The sequence below is a fragment of the Nicotiana tomentosiformis genome, chromosome 5, assembly GCF_000390325.3.
Source record: "Nicotiana tomentosiformis chromosome 5, ASM39032v3, whole genome shotgun sequence".
Taxonomy (NCBI): domain Eukaryota; kingdom Viridiplantae; phylum Streptophyta; class Magnoliopsida; order Solanales; family Solanaceae; genus Nicotiana; species Nicotiana tomentosiformis.
In genome coordinates, this window is record NC_090816.1 from 102,847,589 (window position 1) to 102,866,306 (window position 18,718).

The window sequence follows — 18,718 nt, forward strand, 5'->3', positions numbered from 1 at the left end:
TCCACTCTAATCGAGGCAACCCCTACAAGGCTAAGGTCACCGTCTTGGCGTGACAATCTAATATATCATGATAAGGTGACAGCCAATCCATACCCAGTATGACATCAAAATCAACCATGTCAAGTAGTAGAAGATCTACACAAGTCTCAAGACTCCCAATGGTGACCATACACGAACGATAAACACGATCTACAATAATAGCATCTCCCACTGGTGTGGACACATACACAGGAGCACTCAAAGAATTACGGGGCACAACCAATAGGAAACAAAATAGGATGACACATAGGAGTAAGTAGATCATGGATCAAATAGAACTGAAGCATCTCTACTGCAAACTGAAATAATATATGTGATAACAGCGTTAGATGACTCAACCTCAGGCCTGGCTAGGAAAGCATAACACTGGGACTGGGCCCTACCACCCTGAACTACGTCCCTAGGACGGCCTCTAGCTGGCTGGTCTCCACCCCTAACGGCCTGACCTCCACTTCTACCTGTCTGGCCCCTACCTCTGGCTGTCTGACCCCTGCCCCTGGCTGGCTGAGCAGGTGGTGCAACAACAGGTGCCGTAACCATGGCATGAGAACCCTGATTCTGTGAGCTGCCTGTTGACCAAGGGCAAAACCTAGCAAGGTGCCTCGGATCACCACAAGTATAACATAACCTCGGCTGTTGTGACTGCTGGCCCTGAAACTGATCCTGTCGACCTGAATAACCACCTTGATAACTCTGGAGTGGAGGTGCATAATAGGAGCTGGTGGTGCACTATAGGCTAGCTGGTCAGAATAATGCATCTGAGGGCCACGACCACCTGAGGCACCGTGGGATGCCTGGAGCGCCGAATGAAATGGCATGGGAGGATGGCCTCTACCAAAAGTACTCCTGCCTCTAAGTGAGGCACCGTTGAACTCACCGGAATGACGAGGTATCTTGTCAGACCCCTGACCTCCCTGAGTAAGAACCAGTTCGACTCGTCTGGCGATATTAGCAGCCGCCTGAAAAGAAATCTCACTCCCAGTCTCCTTAGCCATCTACAATCTGATAGGATGAGCAAGTCCATTAATAAACCTCCTCACCTTCTCTCTCTCGGTGGGAAGCAGAAGAATAGCATGATGGGCCAAATCCACAAAATGGGTCTCATACTGAGTAACATTCATACTGCCCTGCTGGAAACGCTCAAACTGACGGCGACGCTCCTCTCTCAATGTGATAGGCAGAAACTTCTCTATGAAAAGCTGAGAGAACTGGTCCCAAGTAAGAGCAGTCGACCCAACTGGTCTGGTCAACAAGTAATCTCTCCACCACGGAACCCGTCATCTGAAATGCAACAAAATCGACCCCATTGGTCTCCACTATACCCATGTTCCGTAAAACCTCGTGATAGCTGTCAAGATTCTCCTAGGATCCTTTGAAGGAGCACTACTAAAGTGAATAGGAAAGAGCTTGATAAACCTGTCCAATCTCCATAAAGCCTCGGAAGACATAGCTAGCCCATCTCCGACATGTGCCTCAATAACCGGCTGAACTAATCCGACTGGATGAGCTGTTGGAGCCTGATACTGGGGAGCTATCTGCTCCGGAGTGGGAGTGGTGGGAGTCTGGGCTCCTCCTCCAGCCTGAGAGACTGCTGGTGCCATGGGAAATGCGTCAGTCTGGGCCACACTCTCCATAAGGCCCACCAAACGGACCAAAGCGTCCTGAAGTACTGGGGGTAGCAATGAACCCCTCCGGAACCTGAGCTGGTCTGGCAGGAACAGTCTGGGCTAGAACCTCCTCGTCAAGCTCTATCCAAGGCTCCACTGCTGGGGCTGCTGCTCGGGCCCTAGGCTGAGCCCTGCCCTGCCCCAGCCTCTGGCACGGCCTCGGCCTCGACCTCTACCCCGCGTAGGAGTTGTCACTAGAGGCTCTGGCTACTGCTCAGCTGAGGAAGCAGTACGTGTTCTCGCCATCTGCGAGAGAATAAAAGTAGAAGAGTTCAATCAGTATTGAGAAAGCAAAATCGCACGACAGAGAAGAAAGAAGTGATATTGTTCCTAGACTTCATAGCCTCTGAGAGATAAGTACAGACGTCTCTGTACCGATCCTTCAGACTCTACTAAGTTTGCTCATGACTCGTGAGACCTATGTAACCTAGCGCTTTGATACCAACTATCACAACCCAAAATTTCTCACCGACGGGACCGTGATGGCGCCTAACATTTCACTTGCTAGGAAAGCCAACGTTAGAAAATCGTTAAACCAATTCCTTATTTCCATTCAGTAAATAACAATAATTAACTAAGATGAAATATAAGAGGTGCGAAATTTTATAAAACTGTATTAATTACTACCGCTCGGATCTGGAGTCACAATTTACGAGCATTCTAGAATTTACTACAAATAATAGTCTGAAAGAAATACAACTGTCTGAATGAAAGAAAACAACAGTGACATAAGAATTAGATAGGGACTTCAAGGTCTGTGAACGCCGACAGATCTACCTTGAGTCTTCGGATAGCGGACCAATAGCAAAATCTCGATCAACCTGAGTCGGTATCAAAGTCTGCACAGAAAGTGCAGAATGCAGCATCAGTACTACCGACCCCATGTACTGGTAAGTGTCGAGCCTAACCTCGACGAAGTAGTGACGAGGCTAGGACAATATACCCACATATAACCTGAACAGTATAATCATACTAGTGGCAACGACAGTAAATAAAGCAATAATGCAGAAATAATGGGAAGGGAACATACAGTGGGGGAATACAACATAAAGAGTGAGAATAATGAAAGGACAGAATTAAACCGAAAATCCTTAAACGAATTGAGCAATTAAAATAACAAGAAAAACTGCACGGCATCACCCTTCGTACTTTTACTCTCAACCTCACCAAATAATAATTAAAACTGCACGGTATCACCCTTCGTGCTTTTACTCTCTTCCTCACAATATAAATAATTCATGCACGGAATCACCCTTCATGCTTTACACTCTTCCTCACCATATAAATAAATCACGCACGGCATCACCCTTCGTGCTTTACACTCTATCTCACAATATAAATAAATCATGCACGGCATCATCCTTCATGATTTACACTCTTACTCATAATTCACAGAATCAATAACAATAGATAGAGAGAAGTTTCACAAATAAATCAATATTTCATCAATGATTACTTTTACAATTTAACATCTCAACCCCGAATCAATATTCACAATTTTATCAACTTTGGTGGAACCGGATACAAGTCTCTCAATATTTCAACAACAACAACAATAAGTCGTATCTAATCATAATTATTTTAATATCATCAATTATCGCTAAAGGAATCAACTTTAATGCAAAATTACAGTTTTCCTAAGTTTTTCCAACAAAAGTCAAAAACCGACCCCGGACCCGCTTGGTCCAAACTCGAGGTTCGGACCAAAATCCGTTTACCCATTCTCCCCCAAGCCCGGATATACAATTGATTTTGGAATCCAACCTCAATTTGAGGTCTAAATCCCCAAATTTCGAAATTCCCAAGTTCTACCCAAAAATCCCTAATTCCACCATGAAAATCCTAGATCCTAGGTCGAAATCTTGTAAAAAGGTGTAAAAGATTGAAAGAAATAAGTTAAAAATCATTTACCTATGATTTGGGGAAGAAATAGCATTTGGAAAATCGCCTCTTGAAGTTTAGGTTTTGAAAAATGGGAGAATGAATGAAAAATCCCGTCTAAGTCCAAAGTTATCAGCTGCAGATGTCGCATTTACGACCTGAGCTTCGCAAATGCGAAGCTCGCAATTGCAAAGAGGCTATCACAATTGAGAAGCCTTCACAATCTTGCTACCTTCGCAAATGCGAGAAAAGTGTCGCAATTGCGATCACTGACCTTGCAAATGCAGACAAAAGATCGCATTTGCGATCCATACCCCTCCCAGACTCCTTTCGCAAATGCGAAGAAAAGTTCGCAATTGCGAACACAGGCTGGCCCAGCTTCTCTTCGCATTTGCGATGAGAAGTTCGCAAATGCGATCTCAACAGTGATCGCAAATGCCAACCCTGACCTCGCATTTGCGAGGTCTGTGGCTTGCAACACAGCTGAAGCACACCAGCTATTTTTCTAAGTCTAAATTACTCCGTAGCCTACCCGAAACTCACCCGAGCCCTCGGAGCTCCAAACCAAACATGCACGCAAGTCTAAAAATATCATACGAACTTGCTCGTGTGATCAAATCACAAAAATAACACCTAAAACTATGGATTTAGCACCAAAACTCATGAATTCCTCAAGAGCATTTGAAAACTACTATCTTCTCCACCGGACGTCCGAATCACGTCAAATCAACTCCAATTTCTACCAAATTTCACGGACATGACTTATATATTATTTTAAACTTGTACCGGGCTCCAGAACCAAAATACGGGCTCGATACCAACGAGATCAAATATTAATCAATTTCTTTAAATCCATAGAATTTCAGTCTTACAATTTTCATCAAAAATTCATTTCTCGAGATAGGGATCTAGAAATTCGATTTCGGGCATACGCCCAAGTCCTATATTTTACTACGGAGCTTCCGGGACCGTCAAAATATGGATCCGGGTCTGTTTACTTAAAATATTGGCCGGAGTCAACTAAAATCAACTTTTAAGGCATAAATTCTTATTTTCATCATAAAAGCTTTCCGGAAACCTGCCCGGATTGTGCACGCAAAACGAGGAGGGTAAATAATGAGATTTTTAAGGCTTAAGAGCGCAGATTCGAGTTCTAAAACATAAGATGACCTTTCGGGTCATCACATTAATATAGTGTGTGTGTGTGTGTTTGTATATATATATATATATATATATATAAGATTTTCAAATTTTAATATTTTTTTAAATATGGTAGAAGTGAGTTAATTAAACAAAATTTTCTCTCTCATTAAATTAGATAATATATTTACCTTCTCAACAATTCTGTTTTTCTTCTTCTACGTATAATCTTTTTTATGTTTCTCACAATTTTACTTTCTATTTTCAACTCAGATTCTCTAAATTAGCTTTTCATTTTTGGCACAATGCATTAGAGAGCAAGTTCTTTTGTGTCTCATCTTTTTTAATTAAGAAAGTCCCACGCAAGTGTCGCAAGGTTCAAAACTCGATGAACAACTGGCTCGCCCTTCTATCATTTTTACTTAATACCATTTTTTACGGGGAGGAGTTCAATACAATGACATGTGCCTAACTCACACATCATGTATTGCTCTCTCATCATTAGATCAAAGCCATATAAGCTTTTTTTTATATATCTCGTTATTATGTGAATTTTATGAAAGAAGTTTAAGCGTGTTTTAATATTTTTTGGTTTTAGGCCACCAGTTTCGTTGAGCTATTGCCTCACAAACATTGTGTTCAACCAACTTTATTCATATTTGATAATTGAATGACACATTCACTACCTTTAATATTCTATGTCATTATTGTCTTAACTTAATTTAGACTATATAGAATTTGATTGAGAACGTCGGGATAGATGGGTGGCTCAAGGGGGAGGCTAGTAATGCCTTGATTTAGACCCTCAGAATTTGTGGCCCCAAAACAATTTTAGTAGTAAATTTTATGATTTTATTTTAATTTAGACAATATTAAAGTTTGTAGAAAAATAAAAAACTACAAAAATCTTGTAAAAAGGAAAGAAAGAAAAACTGTCTATTTTTTTTAACAATAATAATAAATATTTTTATTAGTACACATAATCTTTTACAACAATATTAAAAGTAATATATTATAAATAAATGCCTAAGATCTTATTATTTTAAATCAGCCCTTACTAATATAAACTAGTAGTCGTACCTGCGCGATACACAGTTAATATTAATTAAATTAAATTATGATCGAGCTTGTTTGAACATATTAGATCGTATTCCTTTAATAAATTTCAATTGTCATCTTATTTGTCAAAATGATATAGCCAATAATAAATTTTTTATTAAATTAAAGTGACTTATATAATCATTGAATAACTTTTTGTTCTATATTTTTCTTTATTATATTATCAATGTTTAGTATTTTTACATTGTTAATAAAAAATTTTATTAGCAAATTACTTTATTTAATATTTTTGTCTGCTCGCTTTTTCTTTCTAATATAAGAGAAGGTATATATTTTATTAATCTTGAAATATTTTTTATTTTAAATTTTATTCTAAAATTCTCAATAATATTATCTGAATTTAATGAATAAAATCTCTATTCAATTTTAGAGACTTGTATAGTCATTAAATAAATTTTTTGTTATATATTTTTCTTTATTATACTTATCCAAAATTTAGTATTTTTACATTGTTAATAGAAAGTTTTATTAGCATATTACGTTTTTTAATATTATTGTCTACTGCTTTCTTTTTGAAATATAATAGAAGATATATATTTTATTACTCTTAAAATATATTTTTATTTTAAATTTTACCCTATTGTTCTCAATAATATTATCTGAATTTTAATGAATAAAATCTCTATTAAATTAAAGAGAGTTGTATAGTCATTGAATAACTTTTCTGTTATGTATTTTTCTTTATTATATTATCCAATATTTAGTATCATTGCGCTATTAATAGAAACTTTTATTAGTATATTACTTTATTTAATATTTTTGTCTACTACTTTATTTTTATAATATAATTGAAGATATATATTTTATTACTCTTGAAATATATATTTTTTAAATTTTATCATATTGTTCTCAATAATATTATCTGAATTTTAATGAATAAAATCTCTATTAAATTAAAGAGACTTATATAGGTCTATATTTTTCTTTATTATACTTATCTAATAATATTTACTATTTTTACACTGTTAATAAAAAAATTTATTTGCATATTTCTTTATTTAATATTATTGTCTACTACTTTCTTTTTGTAATATAGTAGAAGATATATGTTTTATTACTCATGAAATATTTTTTTATTTTAAATTTTATCATATTGTCCTCAATAATATTATCTGAATTTTAATGAATAAAATATGTACTAAATTAAAGAGACTTATATAGGCATCGAATAACTTTTTTGTTATGTATTTTTCTTTATTATATTATCCAATATTTAGTATTATTGCATTATTAATAGAAACTTTTATTAGCATATAATTTTATTTAGATTTTTGTAAGCTACATTTTTTATAATATAATAGAATATTTTTATTTTTATATTTTATATTTTATTCTATTATTATCAATAATATTTTCTGAAGAAATAAACTTTTTATTTTTAAAATAAAAACAAAAATTATTAAAAAAACACAGAAATTTTGAATTGGCAGTTTTTTAATTTTTTGTAATTTTAGTTTTTTATTTTAAAATAATTTAAAAGCTCAAACTTGAAACTACTCTCCAACTTGAATGCACAATTTTTTTTAATTTTTGTTTTTTTATTATTTTTAGATATTTAAATTCAAAAATAATAACCAATAACTAATTATTAACTAAATATATAGCTAATTATTAACTACTTATGTCATGTGCCTTTTTTCTAGACTGTCACTTGGCTTAAGGAGATGACTTTTTTCTTTTCTTTTAATAATATATAGGTAATAATATTAGTTTATGTCATTTAAAAATATTATACTATAAACAAGAAGTACGGGAAAAAATGCCAACACTAACTTTTCTTGCATTATATACATATATGTGAATTCTAATAAAAAGTATAAGGTCTTTCATAAAAATTTGACTTTAACTTCTCTAATTCTTTTGAGCGGCCCTTAGCTTGGTGAGAGAAAACAAGTATTATTTTACACATTTGGATATTACTGGAGTTGTCCAACAGATTAATTAAATCATATAAAACGTGGTAAATTTTTAATGCATATGAACTTTAAATTCTAGAACGTGGCCTTCTCTTCCGCAACTTTCTAAAACCTCTTTTTTCAATTTTGCAGGCAAACCATAGACTTCCCATTTTCCTCGCCAGCCAAACACTTTCTACAACTCCATAGCCCCATGCACGATTCATTAAAGCTTTCTCTTTTATAAACAAAAAACCTAATAAAACTCCTTGCATCACTCTCTCATTCTCTCTCACACTATCAAACAAGAATAATAGAAGCCACTTATATATTTTTAATAGTCTCATCTCTCTCCTCATGTTTTCTCTCTCAAAAAATGAAAACATTTCATTTAGTGGGGTTTGAGTTATTTGGATATTCATACACTATATTTTAAGCTTCTCATTTTTTTGTTTGAAAATTTTTCATAGGATTCTACAAGAAAGATGACATGAAGGATCCTTTAGAGTTATTTTTTCTTTTGGAGTGATGCAATGTTTATGTGGCTTGATTTTGTAAATTTTCTTTTTTTAAAAAGGAATATTTTGATTTTCTCTCCTTCTCTTTAAAAATCAAACACAGTGTCAATCGGGGAGTGAAAACCTAATTAAGGTTTTCGGGGTCATGATTGATACTGTGTTTGTTTAGATAAACATGTAAACAGAGCCACTACTAGAATCTTGAGTTTATGTGTTCTGAATTTTAATAAAAGAAGCTTTCTGGATTCTGAATAAATTATTTATTACATATTAAGTAAATTTTTTAATACAAATACAAAATTTGGATCCAAATTACTGGATTAGGCTAGAACTGTAGCTCCTGCATGTGAGTAGACTTTTCTGTTTCCTTTTTCCAAACAAAATGGAAAGGAATATTGGAGAGCCTATTGATGACTGGAATTTTCAAATTGTTGAAAATTTGGACTCAGAAACAATGTTAGATACTCATGAAAGTGCTGTAAAAGTTGAAGAAAGAAGTGGAAATGCAGAAAATGGAAGTTTATTTCCCAATAATAATAATAAGCGCAGTAGCATTGCGGAGCGCCGGGCAGCAAAATGTGGTTTCAATGCTTCTACCATTAGTATAGCCCAGTTTAGGGTTACAACTACAAGTACGCCGGAGATGTCGCCGCCAACGGCTCGGCCAAATTTTCTGACAATACCTCCGGGACTAACTCCGGCAGCGTTGCTTGACTCTCCTGTTATGCTCCCAAATTCACTGGTATTTAAATGGTCTCTAATTTTCTTTAAAAGTCTTTTCTAGCTTTTAGAAAATCTTCAATGTGAAATTGCATGATATTGTGATGGATGTATATAGTTGCTTAAAGGTGCATGTCAGGTGATGTTTGTTAATCCAAAATTGAATTGTGATAATTAAGAGTTTAACTTCCATACAGGCGTAAAACAATTTTTACATTATTAGATAGGTTAAAAGATACTCCTATGTATGTATTAAGTAGAATAAGTAACTTGAAAAATAAAGGAGTATTAAAAACATTACTAGTGTAAAAGAAATTTATATCGTCACAGTATATAAGATATATCCGTGAAATACATTATTAAACTGTAAAATGAAAATGAAATAAATAACCTTGTTGAGAAAAATACTATGGAAGCAGTCCAATCATTTGTAGTTACTATATTTCTCCCAAGTAGTCCATGCAAATTTGTTCGACACTTTTGTTTCTTCTGTGTATTCAAGATTTGCTAATTAGGGACAAATGAGAAAAGATTCTTCTAATGTCAGTTGTAAAAGCTGCTTGTAACACATCAGATTACAAAGTAGTTTCAGTTTATACTATTTTTAGCTCGACTCTTACGCTCCATTTGGAAACTAAGAAGCTGGTGGGAAAAAATAATATAAAAAGAAAATTAAATCCATAGAACTTGAATTACTTAACAATTTTTTTCCCTTCATATTGTCTTCCTCTTGGGCTCTTCTAAACATGAGAAAGTCAATTAGATGGATTTATCTTTATTTTTTGTTGGATAAATTCATGTTACAAATTAAGCCTTGGAAAAAAAGGAAATACTAATCACTTTGGCAAGATGCTCAAATCATACAGTTGAGATTTTTCAGGTCAGACGACCTTATAAAAATGCGACTGTTTAGCCAAATACGATTTGCTAGCTAAAGAAAAAATGCGGTAGAACCAGTAAAACAATATTCTTTGATCCATTAAAATAGTGCTGGAAACTGATTATTAGAAAATATATTCAATTTGTTTAGCCAAAAATAAACATTAGTCAAATTAGTAAGATGGTTATTTTCTTGGTAACAGCAAATTAGTCAAATGAGAGCAAATTAATCCACTTCTATTTGTTATGTATAAATTGCTAAAAGATCATCAAAGTTGAGTCTTGAATTGTAATTTGGGGGGAAATAGTAATTATCGTTTTGCAATTAACAAAAGTAGCTCTCATCTTAACTTTTTTGAGTGATTTCAGGAAATGTATGGTGGAGTTGCAAGTTGCAACAACGTAGTAATAAACTGCAACTCCAGTCCCTTTAGAATTTCTTAAACACTTTAATTCTCAATTGAACTTAATTATATACTTGTTATTTTCTTCATAGGCACCACAATCTCCAACCACTGGAAGCTTTCACTTCTCCACTATCAATCAAGAAAACACAATGAAGACTACTCAGGTACAAACAATCTATATTTCCAACAAACATGATTTTTGCCAATAAATTGATTGATCTTTGAGATTTTTAATTATTTTTCTTACGCGTTAATTACAACATACTTGTACTGACTACATTAATAGAAGTTGACAAAAATACTTGGAAAACAATTTTACTAATTATATACTCTTGGCCTTCTTGATTACTTTTTTTTTTTTTTTTTTTGTTATTCAGCAGATGAATATACAGGAACTAAAAGAATACATATTATTCTTTTGCATCCTACTATATTTAGCTAGCTGCTACCCTACTTTGCTCTGCCTCTATAGTTGTGGTCAATATATTAATTAGCGACCTTGCTGAGTAAGGACCTTATTCAATCATCAGAGTAGAGGAAATTATCTGATTTGAATAATATTAGGGTAGTGTAATTTCAGGGACGGTTCAAGAGGGAGCTAGACTAGTAAAGCTTTTATGTTAGGCTTTCAAAATTTTGAAGCCTCAAAGATTTTTTAATAATGGATTTTATGATTTATTTTTGTTTATACAATATTGAATTATTTATATAGATAAGGATTAATTCAAGTTAATAATATGAAAGACAATGTACTAAGAAAGTGCAACTCTAGTAGGTCTTTATCTGAAAAAAATATGGAAGAAAGGGGAGAAAGAAAAGTTGCGTGGGCCGGTAAGAAAGAGAGATGAAGTGACTAGCTTGGTAACTTTATTCAATCTAAAAGGATAGTCTTATATCGCCTTTTAAGTGAAGGGGTGTATCCATCCAAGATGGCAGTGGGAGAGACAGGAGCATGATTTAATTCAAAGTTTTACAAAGTTTATACTGTTAAAAAGCTAAGGAGGCAATAATATTTCTTTCTTTCTTTTAATAAAGATTTTATAATATTACTATGTTAGTGTTAAAGGCTTTATATGTATTTTAGGAATACTATGTTATATTGTATACTATAAGTATGACAAAATGCAATATTAAGTTCCAAATTTGGTTTATCTGATTTGAGAAGATCGATTACATCTCGAAAGACAACAATTTACCTCTATCTTAAATAATTTACCTGCAATCACTATGAGACACAGATTTAGGATGTGCTAGCATCACTTTCTATATTAAATTGTGTTAGGATCGGGAACTCGGTAGTACGAAATTTAGCCAAATAATATTATAATGACAATAACAAAGACAATGAAAGTTGATAACAACGGCTTTTAAAGCATATAAAGAAGACACAAATTTAACGTGGTTCGGTCAAAGTGTGACCTACGTGTACAAGCGGAGATGAACAATTTTACTATATCAATAAGAGTACAAAAGAGAGTATAAAATTAGAGTAAATACTCTAATTAATCCCAAATACCCTAAGGGAATAACCTTCCCAAATACCTTAAGGGAATAACCTCACAAGATCACTCCAAAGAAAGGGTTCACACAAGTGCTTCTCAACACTTAACTCTCATACAAAATACTCTTAATAAAGGAAGAAAGGAAGAAACAAGAAATGAAGACTCAAGTCTTGTTGATGTGTCTAAAATGAACTAATGGCCTTCCCTTTTATAGGCAAAAAAGTCTTGACCTCTTAGATGTAAAAAAAGAGATAAAACTTGTGCAAATGATGTCCACCACACAATGCAGTATTTTTGGGTCTCAAAGAATATTGTCAACAAAGTCTACACTTTGAAAAGATACTTATGCTTATGTGAGATGGACTCCATTAGCCAAAATATTGGACATAATTATCGGTGAGAATTCTCACCACACCATCGTGCATTTTGATTCGGACTGTACCTTTTTCAATAACTTTGCAGGCAGCATTGTTGCCCATCAAGACAATTCCACCTCCAATAGATTCATATGTGGTAAATAAATCTCGATTGAGACATATATGATAAGAACAACCCAAATCTAAAATTCACTCATTGTTAGATTTAAAACTATTATTAGTTGCTAAAAAAACAGTTCCCTCAGTCTCATCAGCAGCTACACTTGCTTCGGCAGTGTCAGTATTTTTGTGCTCATTTTTCCTTTCCTTATGCTTTTCTTTATTTTTCAGCTTATAGCATTCAGAGATAATGTGACCTTTCTTATGACAATAGCGACACTCTAAATTATTGTATTTGGATATGGAGTCGGATTTACCCCTAACAAACAAGTCAACTTCCACTTGAGTTCCACTAGCTTCCCCAGTAATATCACTATCTATCTGTTCTTTTAATTTTAAGATAGATTTAATATCCTTATAAGAGATATTATCCTTTGCATAAAGCATAATATCTCTTATGTGCTTAAAAGATGGGGTAGAGAACAAAGCAGTAACACGGCTTGATCCTCATCTTTAATTTCAGCATCTATATTACTCAAATCCATAAGAATGCATGGAATCAAAGGTGTCAAGATGAGAGAGAATAGAGGTACCTTCAACCATACGAATTGTATAAAGCTTTAGCTTCAGGTAAAGTCTATTTTCCACCGTCCTCTTCATATATAAGGTTTTCAATTTTACCCACATGCCTTTGGCTTTGGTTTCTACAGAAACTTCACGTAAAATCTCATTTAAGAGATTTAAAATGATACCTGCTTTTGCCCTTTTGTCTATGACGACAAACTCCTCATCCGTCATTTTATCTGGCTTCTTCTCCTTTCCTTGTAACGCCAAGTCTAAGCCATCCTGAATTAGGATAGCTTTCATCTTTAATTGCCACATTTCGAAATTTGCACTTCGGTCAAATTTTTCAACATAGGTCTTTGTTAGAGTCATTTTGGCTATTAAAACTAACCCGGTTAGATCCGGCTCTGATACCAATTTGTTAGGATCGGAAACTCGGGTAGTGCGAAATTTAGCCAAACAATGTTATAATGAGAATAACAAAGATAATAAAATTTGATAACAACGGCTTTTAAAGCATATAAAGAAGACACAAATTTAACGTGGTTCGGTTAAAGTGTGACCTACGTCCACAAGCGGAGAGGAGCAATTTTACTATACCAATAAGAGTACAAAATTAGAGTAAATACTCTAATTAATCCCAAATACCCTAAAGTAATAACCTCACAAGATCACTCCAAAGAAAGGGTTCATACAAGTGCTTTCCAACACTAACTCTCATAAAAAAACACTCTTAATAAAGGAGGAAAGGAAGAAACAAGAAATGAAGACTCAAGTCTTGTTGGTGTGTCTAAAATGAACTAATGGCCTTCCCTTTTATAGGCAAAAAAAAAATCTTGGCCTCTTAGGTGTAAAAAAAAGAGATACAACTTGTGCAAATAATGTCCACCACACAATGCAATATTTTTGGGTCCTAAAGAATATTGCCAATAAAGTCTACACTTTGCAAAGATACTTATGCTTATGTGGAATGAACTCCATTAGCCAAAATATTGGCCATAATTACAAATTGGATCACTCTTTTACTGATTATAGTCAGGGGCGGATCCACGTGTATCACTATGGGTGCTTAAGCACCCACCAACTTCAGTTGAAACTCTAATAATTATGTAGAAATTCCTTACAAAATAACATAAAGAATACATCAGCACCCAGTGACGTGAATGAACATAGGTGCTTTGGTTCCGATGTCACTTTTACTCTACAAGGGCACGGGTTCGATTCCAGTTGTGAGCAACAACATCACTAATTTCGTATTGCCCTTCCATTTTAGGTTGAATTTGGCCAAAATAGATTTATATTTCTCTCCTTTTTTGCCCCTTAGAAAGTTAAGTTTTTGCGTGAATAAGAACAAAAATCAATTAATTATTATCCAATTTATGAGAAAACAGTTCTGAAGGTAGGTTTGCAATTTAATACCTAAGAATCTTTTATCCATCGTATTTGCATTTCTTCCTTAATTTCTTTGACTAGTAGGTTAATAGTTATGCCAATTTGTTCTTAAAATAAATTTTAAAACATTTTATTCTGAATTGATTAATACACTCCAATTACTTTGCTTCAATCTTTTATTAAAAAACTTAGAAAGCTAATAGTTGAAATAATCTACCGAGATATTAAAGCATCTCGTGAATTTGGATATTATATTATTATATAAAATTAGAAAGTATTACTATCAATGAAAATCGACGAGTCTCATAGCTTAGACCCAATTTTTGACGTGCTAAAATATTCAAAGATCCATATCAATCCCCTTTCTCTATTTTTATGGTGTATATAGAATATTTAACCTTGTCAAAAACTGAATTGAACTCATTTCAATTTGATGATTATGAACAGAAAATTGAATTAACTAGACCGAATTACTCCGAAATATACATCGACTATGATTTTGTGATTAGTGTTAGATATACGCTAAAGGCAATCGAGCACCCATTAACTTCAAATCCTAGATCCGTCACTGATTATAATGTTGCATGGAGTATTTTGATTGATATAATAATAATCATGCTATTTCATTTCTCAAACTTCAATATATATAATATTTCCTCCAAATGCAGATAGCAAGAGATCATTTTGAATTCCCAGTGGAATCTCCAAAAGCGACTGCGTTAAAGAAGTGCAGCCTAGATATAGCTTGTGAAACAAATGTTCAACAAAACATGAGCTGCATTGGCTTAACAAATATTCATGAATCAGGAAATTGCGCCAGAAGAGCAAACCAATTTGAGCAAAGAAGTGCAGTGACCAGTAATAATATTACTTGTAACGGTTCAGATGATGGATACACTTGGAGAAAATATGGGCAGAAACATGTAAAAGGGAGTGAATTTCCAAGGAGTTATTACAAATGTACTCAACAAAATTGCCCCGTTAAGAAAAAAGTTGAACGTTCTCCAGATGGACAGATAACAGAAATCGTGTACAAAGGTGCACATAATCATCATAAATCTCAACCTCCTCGACGTGCAACAATGAGTTCAACTGTCTATGGTTTGGGAGAAACGTCAGAAATGAGTGAAGGAAATATTGGTGGATCAAATAGTTGGAGAAGTGTGCAATTCGAAAGAAATAAGGATGTTAGAGCTCCTTCAGGTCTGGACAGAACTTCCTCTGCATCTGTTTTGACAAAAGTTTCTGATCCATTAATGTTAAATTATCAAAAGACAAATATAAATGCGTTTGAATCAGCTGGAACTACACCTGAGCCTTCTTCTACACTTGCTAGTCGTGACGATGAAGACGAAGATAGAGCTACTGAAGGGAGCACTTCACTTGGTGATGATGTTGATGATTATGCATTTGACCATAAAAGAAGGTATCTTTATCTTTTCTTTCATTTCGGGATGGATCGAATTTATATATAATAATTTTTTATAATATCAGTGTATTTTAATCAGTTATAATAGTTAACTTGTTGATTGGCCGTAGGAGGAGAGAATTTTACTCAGTTGAAACGAGTTTATCGTCGAGGACAACAAGAGAACCAAGAGTAGTTGTCCAGATAGAGAGCGAGATCGATATTCTTGATGATGGCTATCGTTGGAGAAAATATGGCCAAAAAGTTGTTAAGGGAAATCCAAATCCCAGGTATCTATTTTTGGACAAACATAGTTATGCTTAGTTTTAGTCCCTCGAAGAAAACATTAATTTGAGTCCGTCTTGCTTAAACACTAATTCTTTTTAGTATTTTAAGAAACTTTTTTAATAGTTTCAGTCATTAATAGCAAGCCGGTTACCATTTTTATAAGGTTATCAATTAATATTTATTATAAGAATTTAGTATTACACTATTATCATAAAACTTAAACTCATATTTTTTCTTGTATAGGAGCTATTACAAATGCACAAGTGCAGGATGCCCAGTAAGAAAGCATGTGGAAAGGGCTCCAGATAATCTAATATCAGTCATTACAACATATGAAGGAAAACATAACCATGAAGTGCCTTCAGCAAACAAGACAAATTGTGCTATTTCTGGAAACCAAGCTTTAACTTCTACTTCAAAAACCCATAAAGTTTCCAATTTAGGAATGCAAGTTCAAGATTGTAACTTCCAATTCAATAGAAAGCCCTTTGACTATGTAAGGCCAAGTTTTCTTGACTTAAGATTTGGAGCTACTTCACCTATATATGACCTGAAATTCCCAACTAATTTACACTCCTATGGTTCTTTCCTTTTGAGCCCTACACAAGTATCGAATTCGTGTTCGTTTGCTCCTTTGCAGATGCCTGAATTCCCATTGCCATTGTCTTTGCCAATGAGTCTTCCCTTGGTTGGCCCTAATATTGTGCCTCCTCTTGGTGGATTTCATTTTAATGATCTTCCACTAACACCAAATGGTGTGTCATCCCATTCTTCAATTGCAGTTGGGGATCAAAAGTATATTCACGACGACAACAACAACAATAAAAATGCAATAATAGTGAGAGGCAATGAAGAGATCAAGAATGAAAATTTGTGTGATCATCAAAATGGAGCATCATCTGCGGTATTATGTGGCCAAATTATGGACAATTTTCCATCTTAGAAGAGCTTAATTTGGAAGGGGGGAGATGAGAGGGTGGTCTTCAACATTTTTTCGCTAGATGTCAAATGATCATCCTTTTTGATTTCATGGAACTACCTGTAAAAATCTTTTTTCCAATTTTCATGTTTTTAAGGAAGTTCTTTGAGCAAACTGCAAAATAAGAGGGAAATCTTGTTTTCTTTTGCTTCTCCTTTTGTCTGAAGTTACCGGCCTTCCCCCAAGAAGAAAAGAATAATTTTTAAAAAGAAAAAAGAAATCTCTCAGTTCAAAATGTCACTTTTTTGTTTGAAAATTAAATTAATATAAGGTGGTTCTCAACCATTATATTCAACGACGAAGGATATTTTAAGTTTCAGGATTCAATTGCATTGTCATTAACTCCCATTGCAGCAAAGACAAATTTATAACTAAGTTTTTCAGTTCATGAACTATCAAATGGTTCAAACAAAGCAAAATGTCAATATAACTTGCGTATATATATTCCTGAAGATACAATTTCACTCTATTTTTCACTAGGTGGAGAAAGGCGTCTTATTGTTTAAACCCAAGAATTCTTTTGTTTTTTTCTCCAAAGTGAGAGATCAAATTTGAATATAAAGTCTATCGTCTACCAAAGTCTCAATCTATATTTTGTCATCGCTTAAAACTGGTGTAATCGCACCTGCGAAAGGGGTGGCCGCAGGTGCGTAGGGGTCATCGTAGGTGCGATTTTTGTGGAGGAGGTCTGATGACGCAGGTGCGAGGAAAATTCCGCACCTGCGAAGTCGCAAATGCGGAGAAGAGATGCAGAAACGGAGGTTGGCCAAGAAGGCCTGGGCCGCAGGAGCGGAGTTGGTCATGCAAGTGCGTGAGCGTAGAAGCGGTTGTGGTCCGCAGAAGCGGAAGCGCAGAAGTGCTACTTGGGGTGCAGAAGCGAGGGCTGCTGACTTGAGCTGGAGCCGCACCTGGGATGGAATTTCTGCAGGTGCGGAGCCGCAGAAGCGGTTAGTTGACCGCATGTGTGAAGATCGTTGGGCAGTGAGGTGCTTTTAATCCGAAGACTTAGCCCATTTTTCTCACATTTTTATTTGGTTGGACGATTTTTAGAGCTCTTGGAGGGAAGATTTTCATCATCCATATCAAGGTAAGTAATTCCCGCATATTGTGAGTTAAATACATGGATTTAAACATGAAATTAGTAGAAATTTGGAATTTTGGTAGAAACATCTAGAATTTGGTATTTTTGAATTTTTACCACGAAATTGGACGTGGAATTTGGGATAAATCATATATTTGTGTTCGTAAATTTATGAGTAATGTGAATCTTCAAAAATTTTCAGAATCTGAGCACGTGGGCCAGATGGTTGACTGTATTGACTTTTCGAGCAGAGTTGACAATTATTATAAATTGATTAATTATAAGCATTTAAGTATATTTTGATTGATTTGCACATTGTTTGACTAGCTTCGGATCGTTCGGCTTTGAATGGAAGAGTTAGAGAGGCATTGGAGCCGGTTATGGAACTTCAAAGCGAGGTAAGTCTCATGTCTAACACTTTGATGTGAAATTTACCCCATAGGTGTTATATTCTTATGTGCTATATGTTGTGGAAGCTACACACGTATGAGGTGATAGGTGTCCGTACGTATGCTAGAATTTCTAATTATGTCTGGGTAGACTTAGGTTCACGCCATGCTATAATTGTACTATTTGGGTTATCTTTGCCCGTTTAATTCCTTTATTCTGCGTTATGACATGAGACTAGACTTGCATAGGGCGATAGACTCGTTATTGTAGAGATGTGACGAGCTACTTGATAATCCGCGAAATAATTTGTGCTTCCCTTAAAAATTTCTCGCGCATTGTACGTTTTCATTGAAAAGCTTCTTTACATTTCATA

The 18,718-nt window shown here is 34.5% G+C and overlaps 1 protein-coding gene across 2 annotated transcripts; it reads left to right on the forward strand.

Annotated features, from left to right (window-relative positions):
- The first annotated feature begins 7,973 nt into the window (after positions 1-7,973).
- Positions 7,974-16,999, forward strand: LOC104094575 (probable WRKY transcription factor 33). 2 transcript variants are annotated; one of them, XM_009600537.3, is made up of 5 exons: positions 7,974-9,001; positions 10,355-10,429; positions 14,868-15,625; positions 15,739-15,897; positions 16,139-16,999. In XM_009600537.3, exons 1-5 carry the CDS (start codon positions 8,642-8,644, stop codon positions 16,836-16,838), a joined length of 2,052 nt encoding a protein of 683 aa, XP_009598832.1. In that variant the 5' UTR covers positions 7,974-8,641; the 3' UTR covers positions 16,839-16,999. The 2 variants fall into 2 exon arrangements, with proteins under 2 accessions (XP_009598832.1, XP_009598833.1); XM_009600538.3 differs by having other exon boundaries at positions 8,874-9,012.
- Positions 17,000-18,718: the final 1,719 nt, after the last annotated feature.